We start from the raw sequence: 21937 nt of genomic DNA, 5'->3' as shown, positions 1-21937 counted from the left end.
GGCCCCTTCCTGTTCCAACACGACTGCGCACCAGTGCACAAAGCAGGTCCATAAAGACGTGGATGAGCCAGTTTGGTGTGGAAGAACTTGACTGGCCTGCACAGAGTCCTGACCTCAACCCCATAGAACACCTTTGGGATGAATTAGAGCGGACACTGTGAGCCAGGCCTTCTCGTCCAACATCAGTGCCTGACCTAACAATTGCGCTTCTGGATGAAACGTCAAAAATTCCCATAAACACACTCCTAACCCTTTTGGAAAGCCTTCCCAGAAGAGTTGAAACTGTTATAGCTGCAAAGGGTGGGGCGACATCATATTAAACCCTATGGATTATGAAATGGGAAGTTCATATGCATGTGAAGCCAGACGAGCTAATACTTTTGGCAGTATAGTGTATGTGATTCAAATGTCAATTGGTTGCACATTAATAATCGTTCTTGAGAAAAGACGTCAATTGACAGACGGCAGTTGTGTTGCTCTAACGTTTTATTCATGTACAACTGTAAAGTCAAACTAGTTCTTATTATTACTAGTACTCAAGAAATGCATGATTATTTTGATCATCACAAGATTTTTCCAAAGACCCCAAACTGCTTAAACAATGTAAATGAATTCATAACAAAACGCTACTTAAACATTCCACGCCGCACTCTCACAGGCCAGAATGCCGTTGAGGATAAACAAACATACCGTGCACTTCTAGAAAGCATGTCTTTGTTGAGCAGAATGACTGATGTGAACAAATATCTGTCTGGAGAAAGGAATGATTGTACAAGTTCCTCACTGCTCCGCTCTGCATCACAAACACTGTACGTAAGAAAGGCCAGCGTGTTCGAGCTGTAGCGCTCACGCCGCCACGTCGCTCGCGCCACGCAGGCCTCGTATGTATGAATAAGGCTTAAGACTGAACTTGAGTTCAGCCACTGACCACATTGGTTATTTAGGTTCAGTTTCATTGGAATAGTTGCTCTCTAGCTCCCTAAATGCACAGACAAGGCCCATTTTTTTCCCCATCGCCCATCTTCCAGTCCAGCCTTTATGGGGACTTTCACTTTTACTAGAACTCAAATTCAACCTGCTCTCATTTAACTACAGTTAAATTCCCGTGTATACGGATCATTCCCCGTTTGGAGTGGGAATTCAGGTGGATACAGGTGGATAACATTTTCTTTCATCCCAAAACTGAATCATCTTAATACGTCCATTAACATCTCCCATGATCATACAGGCAGAAAGGAGAGCTGAACTCCAAACATACTTTACAATCACTGGTGTTGTATGAATACGGTGTAACACCAGTGACGGTGACTCCAGTGACTCTGTGGTTAAAACTGAGGATTCTGTAAATGGACTGACTCTGGTGGTCAGGTCACCTTGTGAAATTTGACCTTGTGATTTAAAATCAGTCATAAAAATGAAATGCGGCATTATTCTGACAAAATATTAATGAGAATCAGAATATTTTATTGATCCCAGAGGGAAACTGCAGTTAAATTACCCAGCCATAGAAGTTATGAGCTGCCTGCTAAACAAAATTATTAATAAATTAATGAATTATAGTGAGCAGGTGGGACTCGCCTTCTCATGCCTCGAGATGCTTCCTCTCTGATGAGCCTCGACCCAAAGAAGCCGTTTAATAGTTAAAATAGTGTTAAAATATGAGTCCTGATAACACCAGTAACCAAAATCTGTACCGAATGATATTTTTAAATGAAATACATATTTTTAAAAATGTATTATAATTTTAATGATATAAAAAAGTAAATATGAATCTGTTTTATACAAACTCCTAAAAATACTGTTTTATATTAAAAATGGTTTTGAACTGGTTTTGTGACGAGCTGTTTTTATAGACGCAGAGTGACTATGAAATGGGATAAAAGAAGAAAAATCTGAGGAATCATAAGGGAAAATAAGGGTTATTTAATATTAAGTCGACTGTGTAAACGTACATACCGACTTTTGGAGCTGTGCCTAATATTTTAAGCATCTTTTTAAGCCCTGCGACCTTTGTGACACTCGAAATGGCCAACTCATTACTGCTGACTCATCGAGAAGGTACATTAGAACTAGTTATTATTCTTCTTCTTTATTATTCGAGTAATCGTGAGATCCCCAGCCTGACGTCATTTCTTTCGTGCTACTTTCTGACACTATTTCAAGTTGACATCACTGAGACTGTAACAGTATGACGCCTCGTTTCTGCAACATTACCTAAACGCGTGGGGCTCGGGCTCTGAGTCAGCAGACCTCAGGGAAAACACCAGGGAGCGTTTTTTTTTTCCTCTCTTTCTTGGAACAGGAGCTCTTGGCACTGAGACAGAATAGCTGGCAGTGCTACAAAGGCTTACATCATGTAGAGTCAGAGAGAACAGCCAGCGGTGAAATTAAACACTTCCACCTCTCTCTCTCGGCTCTGAGCCAAGCTGGCTTGCCCGGGCCTCCCACACACAGCGAGAGTGTTTTAGCACTTACAGAATCAGCCACTGGACTGGACATCTGCCAGACCAGCGCACAACACACGGCTCGCAGCTCATCAGCTGCCGCCGGAGCGCAGCCTGCACTGAGAGAATAGAACTCTGCCTGAACTAAAGAGAAATACAGATAATAATAATAATAATAATAATAATAATAATAATAATAAGTCACAATAATAATAATAATAATAAGAAGAAGAAGAAGAACAACAACAACGAATCTTTATTCATACCACACTTTTTAATCTCAACGTGCTTTAGAGAAGAATATCAGTAAAACACTGGAAAGATAAAAACACTCCAAACTGAGGAAACCGCACAATTCCAAACAGGAGAAAACGAGCCACAACACTTCTAGCTAGGCGAACAAATAGATGTGGTTTTAATCTGGACTTTAAGCATCTATCAAGCTGGTATAGCTGATACTCTCTAGAACGCTACTGCAGAGTCTAGGAGCTGAACAAGAAAGAGTGAGAAATAAAGAGAGAAAGAAGATGAACAGATAGATGAAGACAGTGACAGTGAAAGAACAAAAGGTAGAAAAATAACAAAAATGATAAAAAGGTAAAACATGTAAGAAACAGAGAAAGATATATTAAATAAGTCTGAAAAACAAAACAGAAAGAAAAAGACTGTTGTTCTATTAAACGTCCTCTTTTAATCGTTTGTTTATTATGGTGGTGGGGGGCAGGAAGGGAACAAAGTAAAAAAAAAGGCAAAAACAAAGAAAAAACAAGAGAAAGAGAAAACAAAAAAAAGAAAAAAGAAAGAAAGAAAGAAACAGACAGAAACAAAAATAAAGAAAGACAGAAATAAAGAAAGAAGAGAAAGAGAAAACAAAAAAGAACAGAAACATAAAAACAAACAAAAAAATACAGAAATACAGAAATACAGAAAGAAAGAAAGAAAGAAAGAAAGAAAGAAAGAAAGAGAAGAAATCAGAAAGAAAGAAAGACAGACAGCAACAATAATAAAGAAAGACAGAAATAAAGAAAGAAGAGAAAGAGAAAACAAAAAAGAACAAACAAAAACAAACAAAAAGAAAAAAGAAATACAGAAAGAAAGAAAAAAACAGAAGAAAGAAAACAGAAAGAAAGAAAGACAGAAACAATAATAAAGAAAGACAGAAATCAAGAAAGACAGACAGAAAGAGAGAAATAAAGAAAGAAGAGAAAGAGAAAAAAAACAAGAGAAAGAGAAAACAAAAAAGAACAGAAACATAAAAACAAACAAAAAGAAAAAAGAAATACAGAAAGAAAAAAGAAAAAGACAGACAGAAAGAAAAAGAAAGACAGAAATAAAGAAAGAAGAGAAAGAGAAAAAAGCAAAAAAGAACAACAGAAACATGAAAACAAACAACAAGAAAGACAGAAAGAAATAAAGACAGAGACAGAAAGAAAAAGAAAGAAAAGAAAAAACAGATAAAGCAAAAGATTGAAAGAAAAGATCAATAAAAAACAAAGAAAAAAAACAAGTAAGAAAGGGAAAGACAGGAAGGAAGAAAGGGAACAGAAACTGAAAAAGACTGAAAAACTGAGTATAAAACACAAAGAAAGAAGTCAAAGAAGAAAAGCAGGTAAAGGAACAACAAAGGAAAGAAAGAAGAAACAAGAAAAACAACAGAAAAAGCGATAGAGGCTGCAGAGCGAAGACAAACGAGTAAATCCACTGAAAATGAACATTCTTTGCTAACAGGGAAGCAGCTTCAGTCTGTTATTCTCTCCACACGCTGCCCGGCGCTCCGGCAGGTCTGGGGGCCGGGGCGGTGGGGGGGGGGGGGGGGGGGCTGCTCCCGCCCCATGTTTCATATTTAGACACAGATGTTGTGATGGGAGCTGAACAGGATCTGCTATCTGAGTAACAGCGAGTGATGCCGGTGGGGACGGACTGCCTGCACTGAGGGATCACATTACTCAGTCATCAGTGCTCCCTCTTCCCTTAGAGACCGCAGGACGAGGCCGTCCTCCAGGGTCGTCCCATAAACGAGAGGGACAGCTTTAATGCACCGCTGGGATTAGAGCGCAGCCCGAGACCCCCACTGCTATTACGGTGGGAAATGCTTGGACATGATGCAACCTAGGCAGTCAGATCCAGCACTTCAAAAGGTCTTTGAGAACTGAAAGCATCTGAAGGTCAGCAATGACACTGACCCCAATCCAGAGTACACGAGGGCTGAGGGGGCTAACGTGTCTCAGAGGTGTGTTCTCACTTCATCTCCATGTCTGCAGATAACAATAAATAAGTCTGTTTGAGGTGACTCGAAAGGGAAGTCCCCTGAACAGTTACAGGCCAAACAGACCTACCACAAACGTTAACCACCACCAAGGTTCCTAATAAAAGCTCACCACAACCCCTGGTCCACATCATCACCACTGTAAAGACAGTCAGTAAGTAAGACTTTATAGAGGTTTTCTTTAAAGGAGAACGCCACCAATTTTTCAAAGATAAATCTAAACCCTTTAATTATGTTGAAAACAGTCAGTCATTCAGATGGATTTAATGTGAAGTGCTTTGTTCTAGAGAAATGCAATGCAAAGCTTTGAATGCAGTGGTGAAAAACGCCACCACTGGACTCTAGAGCAGTGGAGACGTGCTCTCTGGAGTGACCAATCACGCTTCTCCATCTGGAAATCTGATGGACGAGTCTGGGTTTGGCGGTTGCCAGGAGAACAGTACTTGTCTGACTGCATTGTGCCAAGTGTAAAGTTTGGTGGAGAGGGGATCATGGTGTGGGGTTGTTTTTCAGGAGTTGGGCTCGGCCCCTTAGTTCCAGTGAAAGGAGCTCTTAATGCTTCAGCACCAAGAAATTTTGGACAATTTCGTGCTCCCAACTTTGTGGGAACAGTTTGAGGAGTTTGGCCCCTTCCTGTTCCAACATGACTGCGCACCAGTGCATAAAGCAGGTCCATAAAGACGTGGATGAGCAAGTTTGGTGTGGAAGAACTTGACTGGCCTGCACAGAGTCCTGACCTCAACCTGATAGAACACCTTTGGGATGAATTAGAGCGGAGACTGTGAGCCAGACCTTCTCGTCCAACATTGGAGTCTGACCTCACAAATGCTCTTCTGGAAGAACGGTCAAATTCCCATAAACACGTTCCTAAACCTTGTGCAAAGCCTTCCCAGAAGAGTTGAAACTGTTATAAGTGTAAAGGGTGTGCCGACATTTTCTGACGTTCCTTATTCGAAAAGTCTGGGCATGGCTGACGAGCTGAGATAGAAAGATATGAGCGCTGTTTGTGGTTCATATGCTCATTAAAACGAAAGCTTATTTTGACAACAAACATTTAACAGACAAAATGCCTCCCGCCCTTCAGGCTGATATGGTGCTTTGACAGAGGCTGATTAAATGAATACAAAGCACAATGTAATGCAGTATAATTTTCTTCATTACAAGAATCTGCAGAAGTATGTTTGTTGCCCAGAAGCAACACTGTGTGACAGTGGAATGGATTTAGCCAGTCACAAGCACAACGTTGCCTCAAGGCAACATACCCCAAAAGAAGCCTTGGACACAATATTTCATGTTTTCTGAATTTAAAAATCAGGTCCATTTATGTGAGAAAAGTGAACATTTTAAAGAATTCTCTCCTCATGCGGGCAGTAGAGGGTTAAGTCCATGAAATCTTACTGGACAGCTGAGACTTGGTTTAAGTTATCTGGCTCATAAAATCCTGGATGAATTACTTCCCTGGTTGTGCACATCCTCTTAAAGTAGAAGGTGGCAATTGGGTTTTTTGGGGGGGGGCGATGCCACAGGAGAACCAATTTGGTTCCCTAACTTTTCAACAGATGGCTTGAGAATGTGAAGAACCTTTATAAAGTGTAAAGAACCCCCATATACTGTCGGTTCTACACACTAGTGCTGCACTGAATATTTCTCCAGTCTTCTCTGTATATTTGATTCATTTTTTTGACCTCCTGTATTGAAAACGTCTTTTTTATTTTATTTATTTTGATGCAATCACACCATTTTATATGTAGCCTCCTCAGAAACGTCGCCTGAAAAATGATGACGTATATCATTTCTGACCGTTTTGACTGGGAATTAATTACGTGTCAGGGGGTCTCGGACTTTTACACAGTACTGAATATATTATAGAGAATAAATGACAGCATGCTGGCTAGCAAACCATCCAAAACAGTCGGAAACATTCAGGCGGCATTGACACAGCTGCTGTTTCCTTTTTTTAAGATGGTTGAACTCTTGAGGTTGCCAGATTTGGCAGGATCACCCACTTAGCATTTTTACGCAACTTGCTAGGAATACAATTCATGTTTTTTTTTCCTTATTTTCCTTCCTTGTAGTATTTAAATGAGGTTTTCTTAACGCAACAAAGCAAACGAATCATAATACTTATAAGCTGTTTCTTCTTTAGCCCCACAATCCAGGCTACGGTCTGACCACACATACGGCCACAGGCGTGCTGGTGTTAACAGATGTCCTTGCTGAGAAAGAGTTAACTCTTTAATTCAGGAATGTTTCCCCTGGGTGTGGCAGAGCAAAGCTGAGACAGGACAACACTGCCCCTCCCAACCCCCCCACCAAATTCACACCCCTCCCCTCCCCCTCCCCCTCTGCCATCATCCTCCTACATTCAATACCTCTATTTCTGGCTTTCAGGAATCTCCAACACTTCACTGTTACTCAGGGGGCAGGATCGTACAGGCATGCCTTCGACGCTGTCTGCACATACATACACGTTCACACCCCAGGCCCCACATCCACCCCCCACATCCACCCCCACACCCCACATCCTGCATCTCACACGTATAATAGCATTCAAAAGTTTAGAAACATGAAAATGTAAAAATGATAGATCGATCTTTATTGATCCTGGAGGGAAACTGCGGTGTTTCAGTAGTCAGACATATAATTACACATAAACTTACATAAACTATGCAGAAAAATCAAAAATAGAAATAAATCTAGACAGAAGTTAAAGTACAAGACAAATAAAATAAGTGATACTTTTTTAATCCCACAAACGGGGAAATTCCACCTCTGCATTTAACCCATCCGTGAAGTGAAACACCACATACACAGTAGTGAATACACACACACACACACACCCACACCCATTAGGCGGCAGTGAGCACACTCGCCCGGAGCGGTGGGCAGCCCTATCCACGGCACCCGGGGAGCAATTGGGGGTTAGGTGTCTTGCTCAAGGACACCTCAGTCATGGACTGTTGGCACTGGGGATCAAACTGCCAACCTTCTGGTCACAGGGCCAGTTCCCTAACCTCCAGCCCACGACTGCCCCACTGTAAAGTACGAAAGTATAAAAGTATGTCTATTTACATATCTACATGGCGTATGAGACAGATTCACTGTGCTTACAGACAGCAGGCACTGAGTGGTATGAGGTAAACTAAAAGCACATATTATAGACATGACTAACTCTAAAGTGCATCAATACTGTAGTGTAAAGTAATAGTGCATAGTGAAAGTGTCATTACAGTAATAGTTGTGATATATTGCACAGTGTGTATTAATCAAAGAGGAGATGCACTGATGTGGTTCAGCACATTTCAGACAGCAGAGATCAGTACCGTCTCTGAGCGTCCTCTGTTCTGCAACAACCTTCAAAGAGTCCAGCTTGACTCCTACAGCAGAGCCCGCCTTCCTAATAAACCTACAACAGAGCCCGCCTTCCTAATAAACCTACAACTGAGCCAGCCTTCCTAATAAAAAGCTGATTCTAATATGATCTAATATTAACTATAATATGATCAGCTAATATAGTTATTCGTGGGAGTGTAAAAAAAAATGAAGACATTTCAGATTTGAGACGTACCAAGAACATAATGACTGAAAGAAAGGTAAATGGTCATCAAAAATAACACTATAATAAATTTAATATCGAGATTGACTCATCAAATCTCAGATAACTTAAAATTACACACAGTCGTATGTAACAGCTTACCACTCCTAACAAATGTAGCATTTTCTGCACATTTTAGTGTCCAGCATCCCTATATCTAATATAATATGTTCCACAAATTGTGCACAGGCCACAGTTTTGCATTTGTTTCCCCCCAAAATGTTAAATAAACACTTAGAAAAGCAAAGTAGTTGGACCTTTTGCACACGACCGTAATTACAGTATATTCTCATTCAATAGCTTCTTGGTGTTTCTAAAAAAAAAAAAACTTGAAATATTTAATAAAATGTACTGCAACACCTTCTGGTGTCTTGCTTAAGGCGTTTGAATCCAAGTACCCGTCACTGATGATCAGAGCTCACTGAGACTCTTTACTGAACGAGTCAATGAATCACGAAAGCTGAGCAGGATTTCACAGGCAGGAGGAACGCAGCCATCAGAGGCCTCCAGCTAATGAAGCGAAGTCGGCGCTAATGACACGTTCACCTACAAATCTCTCGCTGCAGTCACGACCACGCGCCATTAAAGGAGCACAACACCGCACACAGCACCGCCGAACTGGCTGGGGACGCTCGGTACCACACCAGCTCCGAAAAGGTCGGCTTGGGAAAATAAGACAACCTGAAGAACTGGCGGAAAATTCCCAACACAAATTATCTGCAGCACACTGACCAATGGGATTACACTCTTAAGGAATGAGAAGAGCTAAACACAAATCTAGAGTCAAAACAGCTTTACGGTCAGCTCACAACACCAACTGTGACGGCCGATATTAGCCACCGCTGCTTCATCGGCCTAATTGATTTTGTGTACATACCAACATTTTCAAGCAATGTTTTAGTCAAAACATCACGCTTCCCAAAGCGTGCCAAGTCAGTAAATCAAGACTTGTTTGGTATTTACAGCAGGGACGAAAAGGGGAATTCAACCCATTTCTGAATAACTCTAAACAGTCATTGAGAGTGGTCTGATGAGAAATGGCTGATTGAAAAGACTCCGATTTCCTTACAGTGGTGGTGATAGGAACCAGGGGTCACCATGTCAGCAACACAAATACAGCCATTTTATTTACTCTACAAAACCACCAGTGAACCTACTCGTGTCTTCTGAGCGTTTATATGTAATATTGATAAGAATAAAACAGTCATTAAAAAACCACCCTGCATGTATTCCTCTGGATGAAAATGAATGAAGTAAAATGCATTTTAAATCAAAGCCTTATTAAAAAACTATGTCATAGCTGGAAGAGTATATCTAACCATGTAACAACTTTCTGCTTTCAGAGGCATTCAACTCTTGAGGCGTCTGGTTCCTATGACCACCACTGACTTTCTCTGGAATGGAGCATTTCATATCATCCCGCTGTGAATTACTTTGTTTATATCTCCACCATTTATGCAGAATTTTTGGAAAATCGGTGGAATTCCCCTTTAAGCACTCAGTTAACTGTTTAAGACGCCAGTATTAAAATACCATTTATATATACATACATACATACATACATATACACACACACACACACACACACGCAAGCACGCACGCGCACACATACACACACACATATATATATATATATATGGGGAGAGAGAGAGAGAGAGAGATATGTGTGTGTGTGTGTGTGTGTGTGTGTGTGTGTGTGTGTGTGTGTGTGTGTGAGAAAGTGAGAGACTATAGTTGATTAACTTTTTGGTAAATTTTCATATAAAAAAAAACGATCATCCTTAGCCCAGAACTTTCTTCAGAACTTTCTCTACCACTGCAGCTCAAAACTACTGAAAAAGTTCAACGCTGAGTGCTGAATTAGCAGCAGGTCAGCAGGTCCTCTTGTGGGTTTCATGTTTTTCATCAGCTATGCCCTCGCTTTTCATTCGCACAGAGGTCATGAGTGACAGGACCTCCAGTAGGCGTCCATACAAAACGCCTGACTGACTGACTGACACCACTGGCGCAGAAATAACAGATCTGATTTATGAAAGTGAGGGGGCATGAAAGACCCTGTCTGACTGGAAAAACAGCACACGGCGGGGCCTCTTCTCGACTCGAGAGAACGATAAAGCATTTCAGAGGCATCTGAAGTAGGTCAGAAGACACACCTGTGTAGCACTCAGGCAGGAACAGTCTTTCTCTCAAAACCACAACCTGTGGTGCAGAGCAGGGCTGCACAATACAATGTTTGTTAATTGTTATCGCACTATCAGCCAGACTCTGGAAACTGGCATAATATGCAAATTTACCCTCCACCAAATGACTTTTGTGTGGCTCACATTTAGCTCACTATTTAAAAAATTTAAATGTGGGGGCAGTCAGGTTAGGGGCTGGAGGTTAGGGAACCGGCCCTGTGACCGGAAGATCGCCGGGTCGATCCCCAGAGCCGACAGTGCATGACTGAGGTGTCCTTGACCAAGACACCTAACCCCCAACTGCTCCCTGGGTGCTGTGGATAGGACTGCCCACCGCTCTGGTCAAGTGTGCTCACTGCCCCCTAGTGTGTGTGCACATTTTGTTAAGAGTTAGATGATATACATTTACAATATATACATATTATTAAAGTGCACCATTCACCTGCCAGTCCGTACAGTCTATATGTGGTAATTAATACGTTGTGGTTTTGTGATGTCATGAAAACCATCGTGTTTACATACATCCATCAGCTCAACCTGCAGCTATTTAGCTCCACCCACTTATACTGAAGTTAAAAGGAGTGTTTCAACCTGAACTGCTTTTTCAATGAGGCACAATACTGAGCAGCCAATCAGAACAGAGTCTATTTGCATGCATCAGTCATAAAGTAACAAAGTACAGAATAACAAGAACAGCCTGTTAAGCTCTAAAGGAATATATACATATTTTTTTTCAATATATCTTTATCCCTTATATTACATTATATTATATAAGAAACAAATAAATTATAATATATATTTCCCTAACTGTTACACCTGGACCTTAATGAAAAAATATTGTGCTATATTATACATACATACAATGCTGCTGTGTGTGTGTGTGTGTGTGTGTGTGTGTGTGTGTGTGTGTGTGTGTGTGTGTGTGTGTTGGTGGGTGGGGAGGTGGATACTCCACAGACTCCCTGCTTCATCCATCATAGATGAGGCATAAATGAGGCCAATCGTCCTCTCTTACACAAGCCCCATCGATTGACTGGGCAGCTGCCACCCCTCACGTTGCCGCGGTGATGGCTAAATTATGCAATAGCAGCACATCCTCAACAAGCAGGCCTTCAGATGGAGAGGGGGTCTTGAGCTGGATGGTGTAATAAGGTTGATGCAGGTATGAAACTACAGCATTGTGTGGGGGGGGGGATTTGATGGCACATCTTATTACATAGAAACACTGTAAGTGTGAAATGGTGTAAGATATGCAGAGTATTTGGGGAACAGTGTAGGCACTTAAAGGGGAATTCCACAGATCTTTCAAAATTTCTGCATGATTCAAGGGTTGAGATGTGAACAAAGTCATCTGGTGTGAAATGGTTCACTGCAGAGAAATTCACAGATTCAGGGGTGGTGATGGGAACCAGGGGTCACTGTCTAAACACAAATATAGCCATTTTAATAACAAAAATAACACGCACATCTTCCACCGAGGAGGAAAGACCTCGTGTAGAAGACCTGTTAGCTCATGAGTTCATCTGAATAGGCAGCCTCAGTTCCTCAACCAACACTGAAAAGGAAAACACACTGAAAAGTACAACAAAACAAACAAAACTGAGCTTATGTTGGGGGAACAGCTCAACTTCTACTACTCCAGCTCCACTTCTGAGGTGTATGCACCAACATAAGGTGCCCGTCCAGGTGTCGAGCACACTGTCCATGTTCTCTGTGATTAAAAGCCTATTAATCACTATAGGATTAGCGAGGGGGGAGGGGAGCTATCGCAGGAGCTAGCGCCAGCGGGCCACGAAGCGGTCAGCCCCAGAGGACCCCAGGGACACAGAGGATTAGCAGGGTCAGCTGTACGTTCCTCTGCGCCTCAGGATGAGAAACACACCCCTCTACCCCGCCCCAACCAGAATCGCTGGACCCTGCCGGGTGTTGGGGGGGGGGGTGGGGTGGGGGTTGGGGTGGGGGGGGGGTGTTCTGTTCAGGGCAGGTCCGAGGTCAGAAGACATAAATTCAATGCTTTCACATTACAGGACAGTAGCAACACTATTAGAGTGCAGCTATATTTACCTCAAGCTAATTCAAAAGTTCACAGTCAGTCAGTCTCAAAGGGGAATTCCACCGATTTTCCACCAAAATTTGAGCGTAATTCAGTGGTTGAGATGTAAATAGTCATTCAGGCTCTCTCAGGGTGGAGCAGTTCATTGTATAGATAGAGATTTATTCACAGTGGTGGAGACAGGAACCAGAGGTCATGCAAATATATCCAAAACGACCAACAAACCTACACATGTCTTCTGAGTTTTAATATGCAAACCTGAAGATGGTAAAACAGAGGTAACCCAAAACAACATGCTTTCATTGGGGACTATTTTGCATCATATATGAATCTCATATATGAGATTTATTTAGACGAACATTGATGATTCAGAGACGAATGGACTTATTTGCATTAATAACAACTTTAGCTGGTTTCCTGAAATGTTTCATCTGCAATGAGAAACTCACAAAACACTAAAAAGTCGCTTGTTTGAATCGTCCCATTCCACCTTAAACGGCGCAGCAGTTACATTCTGGCGCCTCAGAGAGCATTTAAGGTGGAACGGGAAAATTCAAACAAGGAGCTGGCGAATGAGAAGCGATTTCAGGCTTGTAAAAATCCAAATACTAAGAGACGTTTTACAAGAAACTGTTCTACTTTTGTGGAAAAGTTTCCTGCTGGAGATGCGAGAAAAGTGTCTATAGCTGAGCCAAAGCTTAAAGCAGAGCAAAATAAGTCTGCGTTGCCATTTGTCATTTTTTTAGCCTGTACCAATACATTAACACACATTGAGACATATTCACAGCCGAGATGGTAAAATGGGCATAAAATGTTGTGGCTCTGAAGGTGGTTTGATTTTTTGTTCAATGGATTCAAAAGTATAAATTTTAGACCAAAGTCTGATCCCAAAACTATAATAATGCCCCAGCCATCAGGCAGAAAATCCATGTTTTCATGTGAGCTTTCTGCGATGGAGACTTCAGAGGCGTTAAACTAATCAGACGTCTGGTTCCTATCACCTCCACAGTGAACAGTTCGTTTCTCTAGAGCAGAGCGTTTGACATCAGACCCCCATGAATGACCATTTCTTTGTTTAAGAAATTAAAATGGACAAAACATTCACTACTTCTCCGATGACACGAGTGAGAGTTTCAACAAAGCCAAATGACAACGTAGCTTTAAAAAAAACGATATCATCTAGATGCAAACTTGGTTTTATGAGCTGTCCAGATGTTGGCGTAAACACATTAACCAAACAATTGTTCCCACCTACAACTACCCACTGAGAGCATCATTTAAAAGCATTCAAAAGAATATCATATGCCAAAAACACTGAAGAACGAGCTAAAAACAGCAATGAATGAATGAACCATTAACGAATAAAAGCTTATGACAATTTTCAGGCAAAGAAATGCCAGAACAGGCCCCAGTTCATTAGTATTAAATGTCAGCCATAGTATCATTTCCCATGCATTCCTTCAACAATCTTTAGTTTCATCGTTTCAGAGGAATCTGTGGCATCCGGAGGCCTAATGGAGCCCCCCATTTAACAATATAATATAAGAGAGAGAGAGAGAGAGAGAGAGAGAGAGAGAGAGAGAGAGAGAGAGAGAGAGAGAGAGAGAGAGAGAGAGAGAGAGAGAGAGAGAGGGCAAGAGCGCAGAGGATCATTAAACGGTGCTGTACAGCATTACGACATGCCGGCAAACAGAAAGAAAACAAAAAGCAGCCGGACCATTTCTCATCATACAATAGAGCCTTCCAGGCCCCCCGTTCATCCCCCATGCCCCTCCTCTGTGCGTCTCTCCCCTGATCAAAGCTCCAGAGCGAGAGACAGAGCGTCATCACACCTTTCGTAAAGCCTGACTCAGTTGGGTTTTATCGTGCCAGATAAAAGCCGACAGCTTCATCACGGGTACAAGCGCTTGAACTAGGACTGCAGCGATTAACTGATGAAGTCATTTAGGCATCGATAACAAGATTATGGGGGAAAAAAAACAAGTATTTTAATCTTCATATGATACATATGGCTGATTGCGGTACACTATAGGAAGCGCAGGGGTGGGGTTGCATCCATAAAAGGAGGAGTCGTCTTTGATGACACCACTGTGACGGGACAGAGTGAGAGGAAACAGCAAAAGGCATGACTGTTCGAATGGATGATTTGAATCAATAAGTCACTGATCAATTAAACAATTATTACTTGCAGCTAGCTAGTGTCTATATGTGTGTCACATTTGAGCTGTCCAAGGCCCAGTCCCGTGTCACCCCTCGCCCCTACCACTCAGCCCTAAGCCCTCCGTTTTGCGCGTTCACGTCTAGGGGCAGGGTGTCCCAGTTCATGTTGAGATAGAGGGGCGGAGTGTTGGGGCTACATGGTTTGGACACCGTCCAAACAGAGTGATGAGAAATAAGATAACCGGAAAGACGGCTGAGCGAGAGACCAAACAAATCCACAAACGAGAATTTTCTCTGTTTAACATTTATAACCACTGTATTATCTTAGATTAATGCCGGTTCAGTGTTTTATGGTCATTTTCCTCATAACAAGCATAAAAAATCGTTAATAGCAAGCTAATGTCTTGGTAGCTAGCTAGCTAACTTTCCCGTTCCACCTTAAATAGTCTGAAAGTTCTGACACCTGAAGCGCCACAATGTAACTGCTGCACCATTTAAGGTGGAACAGGCCCGATCCCATTTCACCCCTTGCCTCTAATACTTAACCCTCTGTTACAGGGGTACGGCGAAGTGTTAGGTATCTTGTTGCCATAGAAAAAGCCTTGAACTCAATTTATAGAAAACAAGTCACGTTTAAATCACAACTGTAATGCTGGAAAACAAAATCATTCGATATATTTGCCGAACTGTTCCGACCTACATAAAAAGTTGATTTTAAAAGCTAAAAATAATCGGGGTTGGCTCAAATGAAAACCATGCGCTTGTGTAATAACTGCATTGGCTCCATCCATCTGCCTCCATCCAGATAAAGTACCTTTCTTCTGTCATAAGATCCCTGAAAGGCAACACCAATCAGAATTGGCTGAGGGGGGTCATTCATGATTGATTTCTAAGCTGTCAAGACGATCATATGAACGCTGGAGGTAGAATGTCTTTTGCGTTCATTTGATTGGCTGGTTATTTAATGTCTTTCCATGCTCCGCTCCCTGCCCCCTGCTCCCAGACTGTCCTGTATCGGCCGCTGCTCTTAAAATAGACATCAGCACAATCCTTCAACGCACAGCACCGCAATAAAGATGTCCAATAGGGCTGCAATGATTAGTTGGAAAAAGTCAATTAGTTGTCACCAGGATCGTTTACGTTAAGCTCTGTCATGCTGTATAATGTTCACATCATGCATGTTATATACCCCTCTATTAATGTTTATGACATGTTCTATAAGGTACTATCAATGTTCACATGACACAAATGACTAATGTTGACATAAGTGAGGGTTGATCTCCAGGAGGAGGGCTGGTGAGTGAATTCTGAAAGAAAAATAAACAAAGGAACTGCTTCTCGGTCAACATGATGCTTCTTGGTGCTCGCACACGTTAAAAAGCTGACCTTAGCTTGCGGGGCTACACATTCCTTCCACAACCACCGTACATCAGGACCACCCATTCCCACCCACTGTCCGCTGTTCCCAGGAGTCGACAGGCCGGTGAGACCACAGCATTAGTTTCACACTCAAGACTTTGGGATCAGACTCAAAGCTTTGTGCTGTGGATCATGTCCAGCTCCGAGTTGCTGGGTTGTGTTCAGGCTTAGGCTAATATTTTAGGCCTGATTAAAGCTCTAAGTCAGAGGTGGGTAAGACGCAGCTCTGGAGCCACGGCTCTTTCACTGCTCTGCTGTGGCTCCACAGCAGAATACGATTTTTAGGGTTAGGGTTAGTTGAAAATAACATAATCCTCCTTTAGAGTAAAACAAAGCTCTGCTGACCATTCAACACAGTTTAACAATAAACGGCTGGAGTTAATGTAGAACTGCTAATTCACCCTTTAACCCTGAAGGCTGGCGTGCAGACTGCTGGTTGCCATAGCAACACAGACAACAATCTCACCTAGTTAGTTATCTAAAGAAATGATAAAGAAAAAGATTCAAGACCAACATCAATAATTTGGGTATGAATGGATTTCCATTTATAAATCACTTCAGCTGGTTTCCAGATACGTTCAAACTGTCAATCAAAGGTCTTGAAGCTGAAGTGGCTCCTCATTTGCCAGCTTCTCGTTCAAATTATCACCCTTCAACCTTAAATACTGTCTGCTGTACAATTTAAGGTGGAACACGGAAATTTGAACCAAAAGCTGGAGAATGAGAAGCAACTTCAGCCTCATTAAAACTGAGTGTTAAGAGGCATTTTACAAGAAACTGTTCTACTTTAGGAAACGTTTCCTGCTGGAGATGTGAGAAAAGTGGCTGCAGCTGAGCTAAATCTTAAAGCAACGCAAGTCTACATTTTCATTTATATTAAATTTGTATGCCTATACTTACACATCAGCACATACCGAGACACCTCATGGCTCCCAAGATGGTTTGAGTTTTGTTGAAAGGACAAACTGGCTCTTCTTGACATTTGGGCTGCCGAACCCTGTTCTAAGCACCACTGACCAGCCAAGGTTATTCTCAATGAAAAACAGAGCGCCTGAGAAGGAGTACAGGCAGAGTACGGCACTCGAACAGACACATACAGCCCTGCCGGATGTTTCTCCCAAATGTTAAAACTGACCCAAATGTCTTTTTACACGCACTGGAGTCTGGCCAAGTCCTGCTGAGCTTCTGCCAGGAGCAAGGAAATGGAAGTGCGAGAGCATAAAGTGAAAGAATGACGTCTGAGGTCTGGCCTCCTGCCAGGACACACTTCCAGGTTTTTCCCTCCTGGCTGACAGCAGAACAGCAATAGAAGCAGTTCAGCATGATTTAGACTTCCACATGGTCTCTGAGATTAGGGCACAGGTAAGAGACCTGAGAATAAAACAGTGTTGAAACCACTCAGGCAAGCACAACTCTCCTCGCGTCATTCTATTTTATTGCTTATACAAGTAATAAAATAACCTAGCAATTATTTTGACGATTAATCGTGTAAATCACACACAATTTATGACAGCAAACATGTAATTTGGCTTCAAATATATGCACTACTACAAATAGAGACATGTGCATTAGTGAGATCCTGCTGGTGTGGGTTTCCTCTCTTTCAATGCTGTTCAAGAAATCAACTTAAGCTCCAGCTGTCCTGCATTGCAGCCAATGTTCAGACTGCCGAACACAGCTTTATATCATTCCAATTTATCATTCCAAAGCACAATTCATCAGGAATTAAGCAATCAGTTATTGTCACCGCCCTACTTTTTCACATCCCTTCATCCTGCACTGAAGTTCTGACAGACTGACAGATGCTACAAAAAGCATTGGGAGTGACGTGTCTCGATAGTTTTAATCGCACCACAAAAGAAGAAATTGCTTGTTGCACAGCTACAACTTGACAAAGGCATAATGGTTTGATTAGTCGATTAACTGAATAATAGCTGGTAGAATAATCGATTCTAGAAATCATCAACAACTGCAGTCCTATCCATAAAATACACTATCAACTGTTGCACAGACTGAACTTTGAATGACGGCAACACTTGGAGAGACTGGGGAGAAACTGCAGAAGGCATAATTCGATTAGTTGAATTACAGTCGACAGATTAATCGACTATAGAAATAATCATTAGCTGTAGATCTGTAAGAAACTGCTTTTACGCTGATGAAACTTTGAATGACGTCTGACTGGTGGCGGCAAAGTGAGAGGAATCGATTAGTCGATTAACCGAACAGTAGTTGAGCGATTAATCGGCTACAGACAGAGCTAGTTGCTCTAGTTGGCAGTCACATCCGCCTGTTTAAGAAGAAACCGAAGAAGGCAAACTGGTTCACTAACTCAATAATCAAACAGCAGCCAACAGAATTATCAAGTGGGTCACGTCAACTTGTTTAACAACTCAGCGTTCACGATTTGGGGAGGAATTCAGGCTTTTTCCTACCTGTTTGAAGTTGTCTTCGTAGCTCCAGTCAGCCTGGCCATTAGGGGAAGCAGCTGATGCTGGCTCCACTGGAGAAAGCCCATCTTCAGGCTCCTGTTTGACCTGGACAGGGGGTGATGGTTCTCTCTGGGTCCCAGGTGCTGGAGCTGGTGTCCCGGTGTAGCTCCCAAAGGAATGGCCCTGCAACCTGGCAGCTCCTTGCTGCAGAGCCAATGTCTGCTTTCTCAAAAACTCCAAACCACTCACCGCACCAGCCTCTTCCTCACTGGCTTCGTCCCCTTCCATCATCTCCTCCTCATTATCATCATCATCAGCAGCATCATCGTTATCATCATCTTCGTCATCCGAGTCCTGGCCTCGCCGTTCCTTGTTGTCCCGTTCCGAGTCTGCTCTGGTCTGCCCCTGGGCCACCCCGGAAGCTCTGGCCGCAGCCAGAATGGCCTGCTGGGCGGCCACTTGCTGGGCGTACATGATGTGGGCCTCACGGAGTCGCCGCTCCTTGCGCTCCATCTCCAGCCGTGCCTGCTGCTGCCTCTGCAGCTGTTCCATCACGGCCTCCAGCTTCACTCCAGCCATACCCCCCTGGGGGTAACCACCGCTCCCCAAACTGCCCTCCTGAGAGACACAGGCAGAAAGGAAGCAACAAAGACGTCAATGACATGCCATAAAGGCAAGACTCCAATTACATCTCAAGTTGGGTCACTGAATGAGCCTCTGACTGTCCGATTTACTACAGGTATTTATTTAGTTAAGGATATAGTTGTTTTATTCCACAGCAGAATCTTATTTCCCCACCTTCGCACTTTAAAAACATTCACCATGGACTGTGGTCTTATTACTAACCTCTGCAGTGGACGATGGTATTTAACTGGCACTAGTGACGCACAATGATACTGTTTGAACATCTGTGTCAACCGATATGTCCAACAAATATTGGACAGAAGTTTAGATTTGCCATATATTTAAAGGCTAAAACCAATATTTGATTTCATATATACACACACACACTCACCAGCCACTTTATTAGGTACACCTTGCTAGTACAAGGTTGGACCCCCTTTTGCCTTCAGACCTGCCTTAATTCTTCATGGCAGACTTTCAACAAGGTGTTGGAAACGTTCCTCAGAGATTTTGGTTGGTTATTTGAGTTCCTGGTGCCTTTCTATCATCTGGAACCAGTCTGCCCATTCTCCTCTGACCTCTCACATCAACAAGGCATTTTCGTCCACACAACTGACCGCTCACTGGATATATCCTCTTTTTCGGACCGTTCTCTGTGAACCCTAGAGATGGCTGTGTATGAAAATCCCAGCAGATCAGCAGTTTCTGAAATACTCAGACCAGCCCGTCTGGCACCAACAACCACGCCACGTTCAAAGCCACTTAAATCCCCTTTCTTCCCCGTTCTGATGCTCGGTCTGCACTTCAGCAGGTTGTCTTGCCCACCTCTACATGCCTAAATAAAGTGGCCGGTGAGTGTATACACACACACACACACACACATACATACATATATAAATATATAAAGCTGTTGTGGTAAGAAAACCTTGTATCTCCACTTTTGTAAATATATATTCCACCAAAACATCAGCATTTTGTTCATTTTATTGAATTTGAATGCTAATCCAAGTGGATTTCGTCCCAGCATCTCCATGTCATCGATATTGGCCAACGTACATAAAAAATATCGAATACCCACATATGACCCCATCTCCAAGAAGTACCACAAACTCATTCAGAGTGATTCAATGCCAGAAACACTCCCTTCGAGAGAAACTGAACAGTGAGAAACTTTCACAGTGACCGTGATAGGAACCAGACGTCGAATTTAGAGCTCAAACCCTCTGAAAGCTCCCTCCCTCAAGCGAAACGGTCACAAATACATTTAAGCGCAGTTTTTTAATAGGTCAGTGGATGTTATGAGGCAAAACAGTCCCCGGTGCTTCATTTCAGCGAACTTATCACCATTTCACCATCATAAACACCACATATAAAATCCCAGAAGACACGTGTGTCTACACTCACTGGTGATTCTGGAGAGTGAATAAATGGCTTTATTTGTGTGGCAGGCGTCCCTGGATCCCGTCACCACCACTGTAAAGACATCGGAGCTCAGATCTACAGCGAGCTGTTTCACATCACACCACTCTGAATGACTCTGTTTACATCTCAGCGGCCGAACTGAAACCTCCAAACTGTGCTGGACTCAGACCGCCCACCATCCTCGCCAAGCACCCATTGAGACTGGACAGCTCTGTCCATCTGAAAGTCTTAGAATCCAATCAAGGGATCGTAATAAGACACTTTACAAGCAATAAGCACCCAGAACAAGCAGCAGTCTGAGTCTGAGACCCTCTCAGGCCGAACCAACAAGACACTCCTTCACTCTCACTACAGGACAATCTGGACCTGGACAGTCATCAGAGCACAGCCCTTCAACATACTGCAGGAGGGGCTGTGCTCTCATCCGGCAGACCCTCGACACGCAGACTGGGGGGGCTACAGGTTACATTTCCATGGCTTTGATCTCCAAAACGACTTTGCATGCGACCACTGCCCACACTGCACTTCAAACAGGCTCCAAAAAGCCGGTCAGCGCTGCGAACCGGGCAGTCCGCGCAACTTACAGCGCCGGTCATTCACAGCGCGCGCGCGGAGCACGCATTCCTCTGACCCAGTAAAGATCAAAGTCCCGGTCCTAATCAGAGCAGCGCGCCGCGCGAGCGCACTGCACCAACAAAAAACGACTTTTTCTTGTTTTTTTTTTTTTTTATCTCCACGAAGTTCAAGCGCGACTCACCATTTGTGCCCTGCTGCTGCCGCTCGAGTTATCCACCATCCCTCCCTTCTTCCTCGCGCTCCTCTCTTCTGTTACCCCTGCTGCTCGTGCACGCGCTCAGCGAGAGAGAGAGAGAGAGAGAGAGAGAGAGAGAGAGAGAGAGAGAGCGCGTGCGTGCCAGCGAAGCTACTCCGTAGCGCCGAAAATGCAAATAAAAATAAAAACAAACAGCACGGCGACGCTCGCGCGCTCGACGGTCAGCTCTCCGCTACGGACGGAGAGAGAGGGAGGGAGAGAGAGAGGGAGGACGGAAACGAGAAGAGCGCGAGCGCGTAGCCTTCAGCTCACAACTCCTCGCGCTCGCTTTTCTTTTTTTCCCTTCCCCTTTGCAGTGCGCGTTCACACTCCTCCTCCTCCTCCACTCCTCCTCCTCCTTCTCCACTCCTCCTTCTCTCCTACCCCCCGTCTCGTGCCGAGGCGTCAGCAGGACCCGCCCAGCGGACGGCAACAAGTCCCACAGCTCGAGCGCGAACAGCGATAAACAAACAAACAAACAAACGGATGGATGGACGGATGGATAAAAGTGGGCGGGGCTTCAGGCTGAAT

At 43.2% G+C, this 21937-nt stretch overlaps 1 protein-coding gene across 1 annotated transcript in view; it reads right to left on the bottom strand.

Moving 5' to 3' along the window:
* LOC108439030 (AT-rich interactive domain-containing protein 3B-like) overlaps positions 1 to 21468 on the bottom strand; it is an 85437-nt gene extending 63969 nt beyond the window's left edge. The window contains exons 1-2 of the mRNA XM_017717195.2: positions 21353 to 21468; positions 18553 to 19167 (exon numbers count right to left, since the gene is read on the bottom strand). Coding sequence (XP_017572684.2) covers positions 18553 to 19167; positions 21353 to 21391 — 654 coding nt within the window. The 5' untranslated portion in view covers positions 21392 to 21468. The remainder of the gene's footprint in view (positions 1 to 18552; positions 19168 to 21352) is intronic.
* Between the last annotated feature and the right edge of the window lie 469 nt (positions 21469 to 21937).

The sequence above is a fragment of the Pygocentrus nattereri genome, chromosome 7, assembly GCF_015220715.1.
Source record: "Pygocentrus nattereri isolate fPygNat1 chromosome 7, fPygNat1.pri, whole genome shotgun sequence".
NCBI lineage: Eukaryota > Metazoa > Chordata > Actinopteri > Characiformes > Serrasalmidae > Pygocentrus > Pygocentrus nattereri.
This window is presented reverse-complemented; position numbering and strand designations above follow the sequence as displayed.